Raw genomic sequence first — 18,989 nt, 5'->3', positions numbered from 1 at the left:
AATATAAATCCTCATACTAGAACTCGACTATTAGTTTCTGTGTGCCTTTCAAAAGCAATGTGGCATCTTTACTGAGGCTAATGATCAAAATGCCTTAGGAATGGTGGCACTGTTTGGACAGTGTCCATATACCAGAAAGGCATCGCTCAGGAAGTGAACAGAAAACCACTGCTGCCTGCATGTGAAGGCTTTCAGCAGAGGTTTCCATTGTGAACACTGACCAAACTCAACTATTTTGCTACTTGATGAGATCTGACAAGCTCACAGCCCAATGTAATACTGCTTTAGGCTACACAGCTGGGACTCAGACCAGGATACTCAGTTTCTGCTCCTGGTTTTCCTTAGATCCAGGTTAGATATACATCTCCAGTGCTAATATTCCTCACAACTGGCATTCCTATCCCATTAAGAAGCAATTTTAATACTATTTCTCAGAGCTTTGACCTTTGGGCAATGCAATTGATTACTTGTACTGCCACTGGGCATAAGAATGACTCTAAGCGTGGTTTTCCACTCAGTAACCAAGGATTTCCATTCACTCCTCTGTTAAACGAGGTCATTAAGAGAAACGTAACTCACTAGTTTATGCAATTGTCAGTGAGGGAAAATTGCTTTTTAATCTCTGACCCCTCAAAGTGAAACCGCACTCTGGAAAGAGATTCTGTTAAACAAATGAAATAGAAAAGACAAAAGACAGAACATGATTTCCTTCTGCCACCTCTGAACTGTCACAGATGAGACTTGTTCAGCTTCCACGTACAAAATCCTTGCCTTTGGAATACTGAATCCAGATCATCATGTATAATGTAGCCTACATATTCCTAAATCCTGACTTTATACAGTCCCAGTGCTGCACACCACCAAGGGAAACAGTGAAGACTTCAGCCTACCCATTCACTTTCTCACCAGCCAAAGCAGCTTCATTGCTTCTCATCAGCCAAAGCAATGCCCCACCACTAAATATGCTCCCAACCTTGCCATCATATCCTTCCCTTGTCCTCCACTCTTGCCTTTACTATTTCCCCTTTGAATAAGTGAGCTCACAATAGACAATTTTAGCTTCCTTTTTTTCCTCCCAAAAGCCTACTGGGAGTGGTTTATAACAAAGGAAAGAAAGAATAAGCTACCACTCGGATGAGTCAACTCTCTCTTCTTGAAGAGATGCTCAGTTGTGATTACAAATAGCCTGAATGATTTTACCTTCACATGCAAAAGCACCCAACTAACTGCATGACAACCAAAAGTGCTAAACAAAGCCTTTCCTCAATAAATATTTGATCACAGAGATCCATTATTTACAGAAAAAGAAGATAGGTTTAAATAAATGTTACGGCTCAGACCTCACCGAGGTTAAGTTGCTGCGCTCAAGCAGCTCATTTGTCACTTGGACTGTCACTGACTTGAACACCATTTCCTATGGTAAGCAGCTGTTTTGTAAATGGGCTGCATTAAAATACAGTTAAAAAACCTTGCTCAAACAGAAGTTGCTTCAAAATAGAACACTCAAATCTGAAAACTCCCCCTGCCTTTCACAGGGAGCCAATGGAACAAGGAGAAAAGGAAGCAACCACCTACTATCCCAATCACCTACTGCTGCTGCCTATTTGTAGAGGGGGAATAAAGGGTGAAACTAATTGTTCAAAGCCCTGTCCTGGACAGCCTTGCTTGCAGGCCACAGCACACTGATAAGACAAAAGGAGCCTGAAAGCAGAGGCATGCATGCAGCAAGGAGTTCAAGACTCTCTACATCCACAGACCATGTTGGGGGGCATACCTGATAGGTGATAATGGCAAACATCCCTATGTCCAGGTGGGATGGAGTCTTGGGTGACATGGTTTAGTGTGTGGTGTCCCTGCCCATGGACAGAATAGGCACACCTTAGATGATCTTAAGGTCCTTTCCAACTCTATTCTATGACTCTGTGTGGTAGGTTTTGAGCAATCTGGGCAGGCAAATCAGTGCAATCATTATAAGGGTACGGACTGTTTGAGGCAGCAGTGTTGCTGCCTGCCATACATCAACAGGGGAGGACTGAGACATTGGAATTAAGAGTGAAAATGAAAAGATATGCATTAATGGGAGAGGGAAAGAGTGGAAGGGAAAACAAGTGCTATGGGGGGAAAGATGCTTTGAGGTTGAAGAGATGAGTTTTGAGTGGGAAGCTCAGGCAGAGGTTTCTGGACTGAGCTGATGTGTGTTGCCATGGACTGAGAAACAGCAAAATAGAAAGGGACTTTGCACGTTGGTTGTTTTTTGAGAGAATCAGGCAGTTTGGGGAGGATTTCTTTTACTAACTGAAGGTCATGGCACAGAATCATGAGGGCTCTGGATGGTGGCAAAGTTTCCGTCTGCTGCTGAAGATGAGGATTAAGGCTCAGTCATGTAATTACACAGTCACTTCAGTAATGGCTTTTGCTTGGAGTCCTTACAGAGCTCCGAGTTTTTATTGCAGCTTTAATTCAGCTCCAATCACTTTCACAAGCAGAAAATGCCAGAAGAAAGAATAGCTTCATAATCCCCTGAATAAACCTTCCAAGTGTTAATTCCCCAAAGAAGCAGCAAACTCAGCCACGCTCATGGTGGTGACAGACACAGCTGAGGAAGAGCAATATGAGGTTGACTGTATAAACTGCATCTTATAGTTAGATCACAACTATAGATATAGTTATTATCATTATAGATACAGTTAGATCATCACTGCAACTCGGTCACGAATTTGCCTTATGAACAAGTAGCATCTTCTTATCCCAGGAGATTCGGTAGCTACAAAGCTGCGTTTGCACCAAGATATTCCAAACACGCCATCTCACTGTGGCTCTACAGCATGCTGGGCAGCTGCTGCAGGAGATGGCAGGGTGCAATCCCATCACATTGTGATGCTAACAGGCTGTACTCCATAGTTTTGAAACTATTAGCTTCAAACTGACTTAATGTAAGTCAAGGTCTTAGGGCATACCCATAGGGAAGAAAAGACAACCTTCATTATCACAGTATTTATAATTGGCAAGTTATTTTAGAAGCATGACCAGCAGGTTGAAGGAGGTGATTCTGCCCCTCTACTCTGCTTTTGTGAGACCCCACTTGCAGCACTGTGTGGTCCTCAACATCAGAAGGACATGGAGCTGTTGGAGCAAGTCCAGAGAAGGCCACAAGGATGATCAGGGGCTGGAGCACCTCTGTATAGAAACAGGCTGAGAAAGTTGGGGCTGTTCAGCCTGGAGAAGAGAAGCTGCGTGGAGACCTCAGAGCAGCTTCCAATGTCTGAAGGGGGCTACAAGGATGCTGGAGAGGGACTCTTCATCAGGAACTGTGGCGACAGGACAAGGGGTGATGGGTTCAAAGTGAAACAGGGGAAGTTCAGGTTGGAGATAAGGAAGAAGTTCTTTACTGTGAGGGTGCTGAGGTTCTGGCACAGGGTGCCCAGAGTAGTTGTGAATGCTCCATCCCTGGCAGTGTTCAAGGCCAGGTTGGACAGAGCCTTGGGTGCCATGGTCTAGTGTGAGGTGTCCCTGCCCATGGCAGGGGATTGGAAGTGGATGATCTTAAGGTCCTTTCCAACCCAAACCATTCTATTATTCTAGGACTCTAGCAGCGTCCCTTATATTTCAAACACCTTGAGAAAGTGTTTTTTGAAACCCAAATTTTCTTTTGTTTCTAAAATACCAATGAGTTATGTGCTCAAAATTGAAGCCAGCCCTTTATTGGCAGTCCCTGGGCAATAAGATCTCTCTGCAAATACCACAGATTTGAGGCTTTTTTTTTCCTTAAAGCTCCAGCCTTCGAAGTGCCTCTCTGTGTATCCCTGAAAGACAGACCCAGGGATTGCTTCTTTACAGGAAAAAAAACCCTCATTGTTCTTAGACTAGGCAAGTGGGTCACTGAACTGTTGCTTTCCTTTGCGATGCCAGCGAATCCAAATTAGCTTGACATCCACAGAGGCTACAGGGAAGGAGAGCTACCAGCATTAATCAGAGCTACACAAGCAGCTCTTCCAAAACAAATTAGCTTCAACAGCACAGAGTCCTTCAGTCAGTGCGGCCAAGCTGAACGTAGGCCAAACTTCGTGTCAAAAAGAGTAACTGGTTTAATATGTAGCTGTGGAGCCTGTGTTTGAAGCTTTTTCTTCCTCTTAATCCACCTGCAGGAAGCTGTGAACAAACTGTGTTAAGTAAAACTGCTCATCTTGCTGCAGCCAGACCCTCTCTGGGATGCTCTGCATACCTGAGCTAATCTCAAAGGTACTCAGACCATCAGGGATCCTCATTTCCCCTATCCCTAATAAAGGGATAGGCGATAGGCATGGGATTCAGTTTGTCTTGAAATGTTTGCAGTGTAATTGCTATTGTCTGGACTTTACCTGGCTTTAAACTGAAAGAGGATAGATTTAGATCAGGTAATAGGAAGAAATACTTCACCGTGAGGCTGGTGAGACAATGGGCTGCCCAGAGAAGCTGTGGCTACCCCATCCGTGGCAGTGTTGAAGGCCAGGCTGGACAGAGCCTTGGTCTAGTGGAAGGTGTCCCTGCCCATGGAAGGGGGTTTGGAAGTGGATGAGCTTAAGGTCCCTTCCAAGCCAAACCACTCTGTGGTTCTGTAATTCTATGATTTATAGACAAAGGAGAGAACAGACATCTCCACAGAAGCAGTCAAACCTACGCCAAACATCTACTGTGAGATGATAAAGGCATGGTGGAAGAAATTCCTCCTCCTGGTTATAAAGGGAGTCCAGACACTAAACTGAGACACACGTCTCCACCAAACACACTCATACTCAATCCAATAAATCCCTATCTTCCAGAGACCAGTTTGACCTATGCTAAAATAGGTGTTTTAAGATAGATGAGATTAATCTTTCTTTTTCTAGTGGCATGGGCAGTGACATTTCAGGAGACAAATCTGGGCTATTAGGTACTAAATGACAAGGGTCCTCATTTCTGCTTTAGGTCCAAGAATCACAGAAACATAGAATCTTAGACACAACTATGTTTGAAAAGACCTTCAAGATCATCAAGTCCAACCAGTTCCCCACCACTAACCCATGTCAATGGGGGCCTTGTCTCCACGGTGTGTGAACTCTTGCAGGGATGGTGACTCCAGCCCTGCCCTGGGCAGCCTGTTCCAATGCCTGAGCACCCTTTGGGGAAGGAATTGTTCCTCAGCTCCATCTAAACCTCCCCTGGTGCAGCTTGAGGCCGTTTCCTCTTGTCCTATCACTTGTTACTTGGGAGAAGAGACTGACCCCACCTCACTACAACCTCCTTTCAGGTAGCTGTGAAGAGCAATAAGGTGCCTGCTGAGCCTTCTCTTATCCAGACGAAACAAGACCCCTACTGAAGCAAGTTTACTGCAGGAGATTGCTTCTTCTGGCTTCTCTCTGATGGACATTTTTGCCTTTCAGTCATTTTCTAAACTTGAATATTCAAGTTTAAAAATGGAAAAAACAAAGCAAAACTGTCAAGTTTCTGTGACTAAGAGGGATTTCCAATGGAAACAGACCACTGTTGCTCTACTTCTGGTGTCATTATCCAGCATTTATACTTTCATCTGCATTTTGATCCTTTGTGTTCCTGCAGATAATGCAGTGGCCCAGCTTAATTGAAACTTATAGTAAAAATAAGTTTAAGCACAAACAATTATTCTGTAATGACAGTAATTTAAAATGAGGGGAAAAAAATCTGCTAATAATTAAAAATATGAATTATTTCTTCCAAAGCTCTGACAATCCCCACTAAACCTTTTATGCCTCTGGGATGCAAGACTTTTTTTTTGCTCATGATTAATTACAAGTTCATCTATTACATCCTCTGTTCCAGCACAAATATAGCAAGTCTCTCTCACCCAATATAAATCAAGCGGTGCTGAAATCAGAACATGTACAATGATTTATAATGGGAAGGAAAAAAAATATGGAAATAAAGAGAATATGGCATAAAATAAACTTTTTCTACATCATGGATAGGCATAATGGGCATTTCTGTTTTCTACATGGTCCATAGAGTCTCTCTAATATCTTACTGCAACCAAGTCCTTAGTGAATTTACTTGATGAAGCAGGGAAGTGTTGCTGTCAGAGGGTGAAGCCTACATCTGAGACTAGAGACTACAGACTATTATGTGGCTGACAATTATGGTACCCAACATGGAGTCAGGAACTTCATGTGGCATCTAAGATCAAGATCATGATGCTAGATTGAGAACATCACTGAGCTGTCTCGTCCTACTTCTTGTAACAACAGTGCCCAACCCTTGTGCTGAATCCATCTGCACCGTGTCACATGGAGACACACGACGGTTGTGATTTGGTATCTCACCTATTTATGACCAGCAAAGAGTTGCACATACACCCCTGATGCAGCCTGCATGTGTGTATCCATTGAAAAGGGGGATGATAGATAGAAGCCCATGGGGTAGGAGATGGAAGGGAACAGAAAGGAGGGAAGCAGAAGTATTTGCATAACCACCTGCTGCTCCCTTCCCTGGGCTGGCTGCAGGGAGCACTGAGCCACCCCACAGCCTTCTCCATCCTTTACTTACCACCACTAAATACCTTACTTACCATATATTTCCCACATATGTTCTTTATTATTGTTTTACATTGAGGGGGGAAGGGTGTTATAGGGTGAGCAAAGAGTTTAGATGGGGGACATGAGAATTCACACAAAGCAATGAAACACTGCTATTAACACACACATCTCAAGATGAAGGAGCACCTTATAAAACTTAGAATGCAGGAAGATATTTACATTTGTTTAAACATTTCTATCATTTCAGGGAACCTAAATGCCTTATTCTGTACTAGTTAAAGGACGCTTTGTTATGTTAACGTACAGGTCGGGACTGGTGCTCCAAGTTGTATTGTTGAAGTGACTGCACTGCATTATATGCAAACATTATAACCAGTCACTTAATCTTCATTCCTGACAAATCCATTTATTAAGGTATAGGGGAGGCCTTAACTTGAATGTTTCAGTGATGTTGACATTTTTGATTTCTCCATTTATGCATGTTTGTCCATATACTCTTAAAAATACTACACACACCTATTTTTATAGGTATACACATAAAAACAGGAATCACACACAGATTTATATGCATATATACACATAAAAAAGAATAAATAACAAATGTCTGCATTTACAGGACAATCACACTGTACTAGAGGTCGTAGGTTACAGCCAAATACATTAATGAACTGGCAGTTTAACAAACCCAGGCAAACTACCCAGTTGGATTTAAAAGACAGCCTGTGCTTTTGATCTCTGAGCAGCACACGAGAATACAAAGGGAATATAAAGTGCATAAACCTATGGCAGCTCCCTTGAAAGCACTTCACCCACAAAGGCATCCGACTGACCATTCTTCAAATCCATCCTAGATCCTTCCAAAGCAGCCAAAGACACACATACAACCCAGAAGGACAACCACATTATCCATATGGATGCAAGTGGTACCAACACTGCTTCCTACAAAAGCCCTTGAGGGCTGTGTGATCAGGACCCTTCTTGTCACACTATGAAGACTATGTCCTTTTGGATATAAAATGAACACGTATCAAAACACGTAACAGAGGAGGCATCAAATGCTATTTGATAAACCCCATCCAACAAGCCAGCGATCGAAGACACAACAACGTCACCTCATTTTCTGCCTTAATTTATGTCATTTATAGGATATTAATGCCCTTAGCAGCAGTTTACTGACTAATGCTGGCTATATCTTCATCATGATCAACATATCTGAGGAATAAAGCACCTCCTAACTGGACAGGCTATTTCAGCCGCTCCTGCTTGCTGAAGAAAGTAGATCCTTTACACTGTGCTGCACCCATTTTCTGCCTGACTACTCTTTGACCTTCTTAGCCAAAATTGTCATTAACTCATTTGCAGCTTTGTGATCGGTTTTATTGTCAAGTATTGAATTTATTCTAGTCTCATTTTAGACTTCACACAGTAAAAACACAACAGGTCATTTTCAAAGCAACTGCAGGATTACGTGCAGCGTGACGCGCGTTATCCTGAATGCATATGCCTTTAAAACCAAAACACAGCTGAAGACCACCCTTAGTTTCTTGCAATATTTCAGTTCTGCAAAAGTTGTTCCTATTACCGACAAGTGGCAAAGTATGTTTTACCAGAGCTGTAGATAATGTAAAATCACATTACTCCTTTTCAGTGGAGAAAAAGGCCTGTGGCTCTTACTCCTTTGGTCTGGAGGTTTTCCCCAGGCCTTCACAATTCATTGTGTCCAAAGACCAACAAGGAGGCACTATGTACTCACACAGACCTCAGTTACATTTTGTCCTAACAAGACTCCAGATACATGAAAATCACTTTGGACTTCAACAAAATGATTTATGGTTGAGGAATAAAAAAAGGAAACTAACAGCTTTTATTCTGTCAATCCAATGCAAGCAAGAACAATTTCTTCTTTGTTCGTTTCCTCCCATTCCTCTGCCCTTTCATCCCTAGGAAGTACTAACTGTAACTATCAAAGAGTTCTTTCTGGTCAAGCTATCTTCAAAAAGATTAATGTTTGGGTGGTTTTTTGAGCGTGTGAGTGTTTTATTCTTGTTCCAACAAAGAAAAATCCAACCCCAAGCCCCTACCCTCAAATTGCCTTTAAAAAGTGCTGAACGCCATTCCCACAGCCATTATTCGCCAGGCACATCATGTCTTTTGACAGCTGAGTTGTTTCGGAAAAGCACTGTTGCCTGATTATAGGGAAACACTCCAATCAGAAGCACATATTCACTGAAACGATGCACTTCTTATGACAATCTTTCCAAGAACAACAGTAGCTAATTTGAGTTGAGTTTCCTACTGGGAAATGACTCTTTAATATGCACATCTCTTAATGACTACTTTAAAGCAAATTGTTGATGCTACAGTGATTTAATCATATATGTAAGAAAAAAAGTTTAGCTCTTACTTAGAGTATGCTTTATCATCTTTCCAGGTAGCACAAATCCACTGCAGCCCATGTGGCTCACGTCAGCCAAGTGTTCTCGTTATTTTAAATACTATTACTGAATGGATCCACAGGATTTTTTTTAGGCCCACTTACTTGGTGTTGACTGGCTTTTGCCAACTGTTCGTTCGCCGATTCTACATTAGAAGATGCAGTCTCAATGTTGGCTTCAATGCTATCTGCAAATTAAGATAACAGAAGATCGTTACAGGGTGGAAACCTAAAACAAAGAGTTGATACCAACAGCAATAGAGCATAAAGAGATGAGCTGGTTCTTGTTTGCAAGCTGTAGTACTACAGGGAAATAGGAATGCCACCCGCTTTGATGAACACCTAATCCATCAGTCAGAGGCTGTATGACTGGTATCTATCCATGTATCCCCAGAAGTTAGCAGCTCATGCCATTCCCACTGAAACCACTGTGAAGACTTATTGAGAATTCAAAGGAAAGTTGCTCAAGACAGGTAAATCTGCTAGATTAGAGTTAAATAAAAGAAGGGACATGGCAAACTGTATCTGAAATTATCTCATTATTAGCACCTCAATCAAGTACATGTGCGTTGCTGACTATCCCCAGGAGCCTGCACTTAAGCAAGTCATCTGAGACACCATCACACTCCGCAAAGGCCAAGTCCATAGTGTGAGATTCATCACACTCTATGTTAGCTGCCTGCTGCTGATCAGATAAGACCAATCACAACCTAAACTCCTGGATTAATTGCCAAGCTGCAAGCGAGGTCTGATCAGATGCTTCACACTAAGAGACATTGCTTGTACCTAATATTAAGGAAGAGGAATCTCAGGCCTCGACTGGCTAGGTCTGATGGTGGGGAAAGCTGAGGAAGAAACCAAAAGGAGACTGGAAAATAAAGATTATCAAGTACACATTGCAGCTGGCAGCTCTTCACTTCCATCAGACAAGTATTAATTCTGGCTCCAGACTTCAATCATTAATCCTGACTTGCTTAGAAAGCAAGACATCTATGGCACAGAACCCGCCAATAAGGGCTTGTGTTCCCAAAAGAAATCTTAGACCACCTTGTCCCCTAAAAGATGCGCAGCCAATAATTTCTTGCCACAATGGAAGAGGATGTGAGCTTGGTCTGCTTCTGTGTGTTGTCAAGCAGATATTGCAACATGAAGCATATGAAAATGCTCAAGAGGAACAAAACCACAGATGGAAAATGGATGAAAAACTAAAGTTTCGGTGCTTTCCCTAATCCTTAATAAAATTAATGGAAATTCTTCAACTGATGGCATTAGGAGTAGGATTAATACACGCCACAAAAGATTTAATTTATTGTTTCATTTTTTGAAGGAAAGAACGTTAATTAGTCTGGCCACTTTTGTAGCAGGCAAAGAAATGAGGATTTACAGATAAACTCTGGAAGAAAGTGGCTGTGGTAATGTTTTGCCATTTTAAAGTGAAACTGCATTGAAAATCCATTAAAATCATCGTGCATTTCTTATAACTCAAAAATATAACAAAAAAGAAAAAAAAACACACAAACCAGAAGAAACACAGAATGAAACCACTTCATCTTCACACTTTGAAACTTGTTAAAAGACTTACATAACTCCTGGGGTAGATGGATTTCCATTCCTTTTATTTTAGATAATGCATGCAGTAGTAGAATCACAGAATGGCTTGGGTTGGAAAGGACCTTAAGATCATCCAGTTCCAATCCCCCTGCCATGAGCAAGGGCACCTCACACTAGGCCATGTCACCCAAGGCTCTGTCCAACCTGGCCTTGAACACCACCAGGGATGGAGCATTCACCACTCCTTTGGGCAACCCATTCCAGTGCCTCACCACCCTCACAGTAAAGAACTTCTTCCTTATATCTAACCTGAACTTCCCCTGTTTCAGTCAGAACTCAACACTTGCACCTCAACACTACAGTCCCTGATGAAGAGTCCCTCCCCAGCAACCTTGCAGCCCCTTTCAAGTATCTCCTGCATGAGAAAGAAAAAACACATGGCCAGCACTTCCATAGTTTGATACAGCATAATTTTCTTTGCTATATCAAATGCTTCTCAAACAATTTTTATTATGCTTTTAACATCATGGACCTTGGTTGGTATCACCTCTCCCCTCATGCTTTCCTTGCATTCAGGACTCAGCAGGAAGAGATCAAAAGGCTTTTAAGGAACTCAGCCTCTACCTATGAAGAAATATCCAATTTCCTTCTGCAGAGCCTTAGAAGATCTACCTGGGGTCTACCTCAAACAGGTATGCCTGAGAAACAAGGTGTTACTTGTGAGTAAAACAAAGTAAACAGATTTCAACCTGTTACTTGATAATAGTGGTGGTCTAGGCGAGTTTACAAGGAAAACCTCATAGCACATCACCACAAGTTCTATCACTTGCAACTGGTATCAACACTTCTGTTTAAAAAGAATCATGGAATGCTTTCGGTTGGAGAAGACCTCAAAGCTCATCCAGTTCCAACGCTTGCCATGGGTAGGGACACCTTCCACTAGAGCAGCTTGCTCCAAGCCGCATCCAACCTGGCCTTGAACACTGCCAGGGATGGGGCAGCCACAGCTTCTCTGGACAACAGAGATCACAACTCCAGGGTAGGCACTCATGTCTTTCCAACCAGACAACTGAGACTGCCACACAAATCAGTAATTGCTCATTCAATGTATTTTATGAGTTAAAGCAGAGGGATGTTTTCTGGTTAGATTTGAGAAAGAGCTGAAAAGTGGCAGATCCGTGGGCTTTATGTGTTCCCATATGCCGTGGTTTAAACCCAGTCAGGTAATTCGTTCGCTCACTTCCCCCCCTTTCTTGCCCTCCCCCTGCTCCTGGAGGGACAGAGAGGAGAATCGAAAAGAATGCAACTCCCAAGGGTTGAGATAAGAACAGTTTAGTAACTAAGGTATAACACAAATCACTGCTGCTACCATCAATAATAACAATGATAAAGGAAATAACAAAGGAAGAGAATACAACACCTCAGCACCAGCTGACCGATAACTCGCCTCCCAAACCCAACCAAGCTCCGACCGATACCTCCTCCAACCCTGCAGTCTCTCAGCCCTTCCGGCTAACTCCCAGTTACATCCTGGGCATGACGTGCTGTGGTATGGAATACCTCTTTGGTCAGTTTGGGTCAGGTGTCCTGTCTCTGCTTCCTCACGGCTTCCCCTCCCACCTGGCGGAGCATGAGGCTCACAAAGTCCTTGGCCAAACCAAAACATCGCTATCAGCTCTGTTCCCAGGCCGAAAGTCAAAACACTGCACTACACCAGCTACCAAGAAGGGGAAAAATGACTGCTACTGCTGAACCCAGGACACCATAGAATCATAGAATAGTTTGGGCTGGAAAGGACCTTAAGAGCATCCAGTTCCAACCCCCCTGCCATGGGCAGGGACACCTCACACTAAACCATCTCACCCAAGGCCTCGTCCAACCTGGCCTTGAACACTGCCAGGGATGAAGCATTCACAACCTCCTTGGGCAACCCATTTCAGTGCCTCAGCACACTAACAGGAAAGAATTTCCTCCTTAAATGCAATCTAAACTTCCCCTGTTTAAGTTTTAACCCGTTACCCCTTGCCCTACGGTGCTGTGTAATGGGTGACTACAAGCACCAGCCCAATTTCCAGCACTATATACAAGCCTCTCTGCATATGGAAACAGGGCACAAGGCAGAGAAATCATGAGTCAGTATGTCATTCACACTGACAGGATGCATCAGTCAGTATAACTTGTCACTCAACCAAGGTGACAAATTCTTACTTGCCTGGTTGTTGGCAAGTATTTACTTCTGTGGTCAAGCATGAGTACATGATGCATAGTTAACCAGATTGGTTTTGCCTGAAATCCAAACTATGCCCTGTGGAAGTCCGTAACATCTAGCCACTGAGACAAGACCTGAAGTTCAGATCCCGATCACTCAGAACTTCAACAAGCCATAACTTTCCTACAGCCAAGTTATGGCACGTGTCAGGCTGGGGAGAAGAGAAGAAACAAGTTAAAAATGGAACTAAAACTAAGAACATATCCTGCTGGGAAACCTGTTATTTTCAGAAACACAAAAGCTGACCATGGGTTTGGGTTAAAAAACAGACGTTTATGTAGAAAAGCACCTCACTTTTAAGTTATTTTGTGATGGGATTTGGAAGGGATGGGGGGATTTGGGAAACTGCCTTATCATAGAATGGTTTGGGCTGGAAGGGACCTTAAAGCTCACCCAGTTCCAGCCCCCTGCCATGGGCAGGGAGACCTTCCACTAGAGCAGGTTGCTCCAAGCCCTATTCAGCCTGACCTAATCAAAGTAATAGAACTTGCTGATGTATCCGATGCTTCCCAGGATCTTTGTGCAGACACCCTTAACTACTCATTGCCTCATAAAGGCTGATGGTCCTCAGAAAATCAATCATTTATGCATAGGAGAGCTACAGAGGAGAGATTTATGCAAGCTATCTTACTAAACCAAGAGTAATCTGTCTGTGCTCCTCTTGGGGCAGGGAGAAATCACAGAAGGAGCTTAATTTAATGTCTTTAAATAGCCCTCCATAGGAACCCAGTGCTTTTCACTGCCTGCAGGGGGGCCTAAGGAGATTTGCCTTCCTTAGATAAAATTAAACGCTGTGAACGCCCCCTTAGCACCGCATGGAATGGGCTAATCACATGTTCTGCAGTGTGTTTTGCAAACATCATCCACCTATTTACCACCACAGGCTTTCACAAGTAGGATGGACGGGTGTGCTACATGCTATATAGGAGTTGATGCGATGGTACAGGAGGAGGCTGGACCCTGGTGGCACTGCTTCTGCTCACTTATTCTCCTAACAGAATACCAGCCTTGGAATAAGCAAAACTCCTATTTAGATGTTCTTTTTGAAGCAACTTGAAATCCTGAGACACGGGGGGGAAACTAGAACAAAATCGCCCGAAAACAATTCTAAACAAAAATGAGACATAAATATGTAACGCAATTTAACCAGATATTCCTGCTGATTAACACAGGAAAGCAAGGGAAGGAAAGAGAATTTGGGTCAAATCACAAGGAAATAAGCTTTAACTCGATGATGCCAAGAAGTCAATGATGAATGTGTCACTCACAGCTATTTCAGTGCATCATTCCTGAATGATAGAAATGGTTTACAGCGTTACCTTGCACACTTTCAGGCTCCTCGCTATGGTACCTTACTTGCCAACGCAGAGGGGATTTCTTCAGTAGACTGAAGAAAGCCTGCTGGAGGCATCTACATTTCCTTTGTCATTAGTATGAATGGACAGTGATTCTGTTCCCAAACAGGTGAGATAACCCAGCCCCAGGGCTGGGATTTTCCAAAGAGCTTGAATCCCACAACAATTTTCTGTTCTGAGCCTCTGATGCCAAATTTATGGTGCAGTTTGAAAACAAAGAGAAACCCTAAGGCGATGGGATTGCCATTGTATTAAACTGAGTGTCAGGGCAGCACTGAAGCAGATGGTGGTTGCAAACAAATGCACCCAGGAATTCAGATAATTCTAATTTCCCAGCTAAAAGACATCCTTTCAGTTGGGGCTGTTCAGCCTGGAGAAGAGAAGCTGCATGGAGACCTCAAAGCAGCTTCCAGTGTCTGAAGAGGGCTACAAGGATGCTGTAAGAGGGACTCTTCATGAGGGACTGTAGTGATAGGACAAGGGGTGATGGGTTCAAACTGAAACAGGGGAAGTTCAGGTTAGATCTAAGGAAGAAGTTCTTTACTGTGAGGGTGGTGAGGCACTGGCACAGGGTGCCCAAAGAAGTGGTGAATGCTCCATCCCTGGCAGTGTTCAAGGCCAGGCCGGACAGAGCCTTCAGCGACAATGGTCTAGTGTGAGGTGGCCTTGCCCATGGCAGGGGGTTGGAACTGGATGATCTTAAGGTCCTTTCCAACCCAAACCATTCTGTGATTCTAGGACCCGAGTCTTTATAGCCACAGCAGTGGACTGGCTTCATGAGGCAGCATTTTCAGTGAAACTGCTTGAAAGACAGGAAACTGAGCTTGTGAATGAGAATTTTAAAGTGCTTCCACTTGGCAAGAACCAAAATGGGCCCCCTCAGGATTCATTGGATGCTTTTATTTTTAGCGCTTTAATAAGCTTAACCCTCTTCTATCACTACAACTTCTGGCTAAAAAAATTAATATACCAAGAAACACAATGACAATAATAAAAAAGGACATTTTGGAAGTGTATAAAGTCTTATTTACTAATTAAAAGCCAAATTTGGAGTGAAATTGCATTCAGCATGAAAATGAATTTTGCCCATTCTAATAGCTGTGTACTTGTAGAGTTTTAAGCAAGTGCTATTCCACGAGCTAAAGACCCTCAGGCACAACTGTGATATTAAAGAGAAGGAAAACTATGGCAGCTCTTCCCGAGTGAAGTTCACAATGGCTTAGGGTTAGTCATGTGGAAACTTCAATGGAAGCATCAAGTGAGAAACTCTACATATGAGAGACATGGTTTAGTGTGAGGCATCCCTGCCCAAGGCAGGGGGTTGGAACTGGCTGATCATAAGGTCTTTTCCAACCCAAACCATTATACAATTCATAAACTGATCTCACCCATATGCTAAACTAAGGCTATATGGGTCATACTGGGTTAGACTGGTGCAATGAAATACAGTTGTCAGTGCCAGGAGTCATCATCAGCTACGGTTATTGCAACAAAAGGCAGAAAGAACCTAGCTTTTTATTTGACTTTAGAAGAGCTTGAATTCTTCCACATGGTAATATAGCATGGCTCTCAGAGGTAAGGACTGAGGCACAGGAATCACAGAACGGTTTGGATTGGAAAGGGCCTTAAAATCATCCAGTTCCAATCCCCTGCCATGAGCAGGGGCACCTCACACTAGACCATGGCACCCAAGGCTCTGTCCAACCTGGCCTTGAACACTGCCAGGGATGGAACATTCACAACTTCTTTGGGTAACCTGTGCCAGTGCCCCAGCACCCTCACAGTAAAGAACTTCTTCCTTATCTCCAACCTGAACTTCCCCTGGTTTTTTGAACCCATCACCCCTTGTCCTATCACTGCAGTCCTGGATGAAGAGTCCCTCTCCAGCATCCTTTCAACCTGGAAAGACCATTTAGACTACCCCAAAATGTCATAACCAGCTTTTCCTGCTGGTTTTCTTTGGCCAACAGCCCAAAGCCCTAGTCTCTATGAATAAAAGCTGAGCACCAGCATAAATTTACAACAGTTCAGCTCCTGAATGATGTATATGGTCCTTGAGCTGCGTCTTGGAAATGTCAACTAACTGCTACATATGTGTGCGCTGGAAAACGGTATGGCCCTGCCTGCCAGGATACAGCTTCTAGGGATTTAAAATGCAAATGCTGTCCTATGTATGTTAATGGAAAATAGTACAGAGAATATGGTATCTCGTATCATTTGCTTTGTGCTAAATGGGAATATGAGCACTTCAGCAGATGCGAAGCCATTTACCATTCTTTCTTACAGAGACAAGTGGTCTCAAATCACTGATATTTACCCCAAGAGAAGAATCAGCATACAAAGAGTTTTCTGAGGGTATGGCCTCTGCCCTCATTGCCTGGTGTTACGTTTTCAGCTCTCCATCTCAGTTCCATCGGATCCACAGTTCCCACACGGCTTTGGGTAATCCAAGGTTCTAGTTTAAATCCCACAAGAAATTAACACTGGAGAGTATTATATCATGGCAATGGACCCGATTCACTTTTGGTTTTGCATTTTCTTCTTTTTCTGATGGAAAATGCTATTTCGATCTGACTTTAAGTGCAGAAATTTATGGGCATGTCAGATTTTCTTTCTTTTTTTTTCCCCAAAACAATCTCTGAAAGTCATTTAAAATGCAGAAGAACACTCAATCTAGCTTTGATTGGGAAATTCCCCACACTATTTTTCCCTTGTGATGTAAATTCAATTCTTTATTACTTTTTCTAATTCTAGAAGACATCCATGTGAAAGAAAAATCTTATTTCCAACCGCAATAAAACCGTTTCTTTGAAATGACAAAAAAAGGACAAAAGGCCCAAAATAATCCTATCTGCCTTTCCAAATCCAGCTCATGAATTAACACATCTTGCATAAATGCCTTAATTTCATTTGCATGCAGCATTTTCCAGAGGTCCACTTTTGTCTTCAATTAACACAACACCTTCCATTATGCAGCTGAGTGCATAAGCTACTGAGTCATCTGATGTAAGAAACGTCAACCTGAGTACTCGCAGGGATAAACGAGGATGATGGGAGTGCTGTTTCATAGGAATATCCATATTTATCCCTGCCTGCTCCCTTGCAAAGATCGTATATTTTACCTACAAATTAAAGTCACTGATATTTACAACTTCCTTGACACCTTTTGCTTTACAGGGATGCTTTGATTTCTTTAACCCACTCAAGCTCTGGCCTCCCAAACACAGTCTGTGTGTGGCGGAGTATAGCACCTCCCCACAGAAATAAACCAGCTACATTCACTGCTCAGTTGCAGCATTACTAGAAACTGAGCGCACAGCAGCTCCAGATTCCCCAAAATGACTCAGGATAAACGGGTGTGAGAATAATCCTACTGGTGGCAATAAACCTCATAAAAAGGAAGAGCCTTGTTTCTTGTACAGAATTAGCTGGCTCATTAACTGCAAGTGTACCAGCCCAATCGCATTATGAGGGTCAAACACAGAACAGCAGACAAATCTTCAGGCGTTAGTAGATTTGCAAGCATAGAGGTGCACATTATTCTTATAAACCAGCGTGTGCTGTCTTACCTGTCAGCACTAGAGCTAAATGTAGAAGTCTGCATACAATAAGGGGAGACACAAACCACCACGCTCACAGAGAGCAGAAACGGGAAAAGCTCATTCATTTCTAGTGTTGCCTATCATCTGAGTGAAATTAATTGGTCAGAGATCATGGTAGCCCACACATGACTCCAACAATTCAGTTGTGATCATCAACTTGTGCCTAATATGGCATCAAGCATCTTATAGACTCTTCAGTGCCGTCTGAATACAAAGGTGTGTGAAAAGTCATAGTGGATGGAGGTCACCACTGCTGCAGTCCTAAATAATAGGTAGAGCAAGGCCAGTGGTACACAGAATAAGGGACAATGGGTTGAAACTTCAACAGGAGAAGTTTAGATTGCATACAAGGAAGAAATTCTTTCCTGTTAGGGTGGTGAGGCACTGGAATGGGCTGCCCAGGGAGGCTGTGAATGCTCCATCCCTGGCAGTGTTCAAGGCCAGATTGGACAAAGACTTGGGTGACATGGTCTTATGTGAGGTGTCCCTGCCCATGGCAGGGGGGTTGGAACTGGATGACCTTAAGGTCCTTTCAAATCCTAACTATTCTATGATTCTATACAAAACACCATGGCCTTAGAACTGTTGCCTACAAAGCAGTTAAGGGTAGCAATATCACGCAATTTCAGCAGCTGGGGTGGTTGACAATAAAACTTAATTACCCTTAGATAACAGAACAACTGATGACAGGGCTTCAGATAAACAAAGGAATTGGAGGTTTCTTGGGAAACAAATGGGAAGTGGAAAAGATTATCACTGATTCAGTAATCACAGAATAACAGAATCATAGAAAGTTTTGGGTTGGAAAGGACCTTAAGACCATCCAGTTCCAACTCCTGCCATGGGCAGGGACGCCTCACACTAGACCACGTCACCCAAGGCTCTGTCCAACCTAGCCTTGAACACTGCCAGGGATGGAGCATTTACCACTTCTTTGGGTAACCTGTTTCAGTACCTCACAACCCTCACAGTAAAGAACTTCTTCCTTGTATTTAAACTGAGCTTCCCTTGTTTCAGTTTAAACCCATCACCCCTTGTAATACCCTTCCTGCATGGACTGTGCCCTGTACTGACAGGCAACTCTGTGTCTCAAAAAGCAGCTGAAAACAAAAAAGCCATGGGAAGACTTCTCATTTCCTCAGGAACCACTAAGAACATAAAGGTACCCATTCACATAACAGCTTCCTCTGACATCACTTAGAAAACGTAACCAAATCAGAGACTCTGCAGACCACATTCAACTGAACGCAGATA

The 18,989-nt window shown here is 43.0% G+C and overlaps 1 protein-coding gene across 7 annotated transcripts in view; it reads right to left on the bottom strand.

Annotated features, from left to right (window-relative positions):
• The window catches only part of TSNARE1 (t-SNARE domain containing 1), a 491,630-nt gene that overhangs the window by 171,775 nt on the left and 300,866 nt on the right, over positions 1-18,989 (bottom strand). For 6 of the 7 annotated variants that reach the window (XM_061447620.1, XM_061447625.1, XM_061447626.1 and 3 more), the window contains one exon: positions 9,064-9,146. In XM_061447620.1, the coding sequence (XP_061303604.1) occupies positions 9,064-9,146 (83 nt within the window). Of the gene's footprint in view, positions 1-7,132; positions 7,527-9,063; positions 9,147-18,989 lie in introns of those variants that run through there. The other variant, XM_061447624.1, reaches the window with a different exon arrangement.

The sequence above is a fragment of the Pezoporus flaviventris genome, unplaced genomic scaffold (assembly GCF_033815535.1).
Source record: "Pezoporus flaviventris isolate CSIRO_AGI_PZ_B2104156 unplaced genomic scaffold, CSIRO_AGI_Pfla_v1 ptg000007l, whole genome shotgun sequence".
Lineage (NCBI taxonomy): Eukaryota > Metazoa > Chordata > Aves > Psittaciformes > Psittacidae > Pezoporus > Pezoporus flaviventris.
Note: the sequence above shows the minus strand (reverse complement) of the source record. Positions and strands in the feature narration are given on the sequence as shown.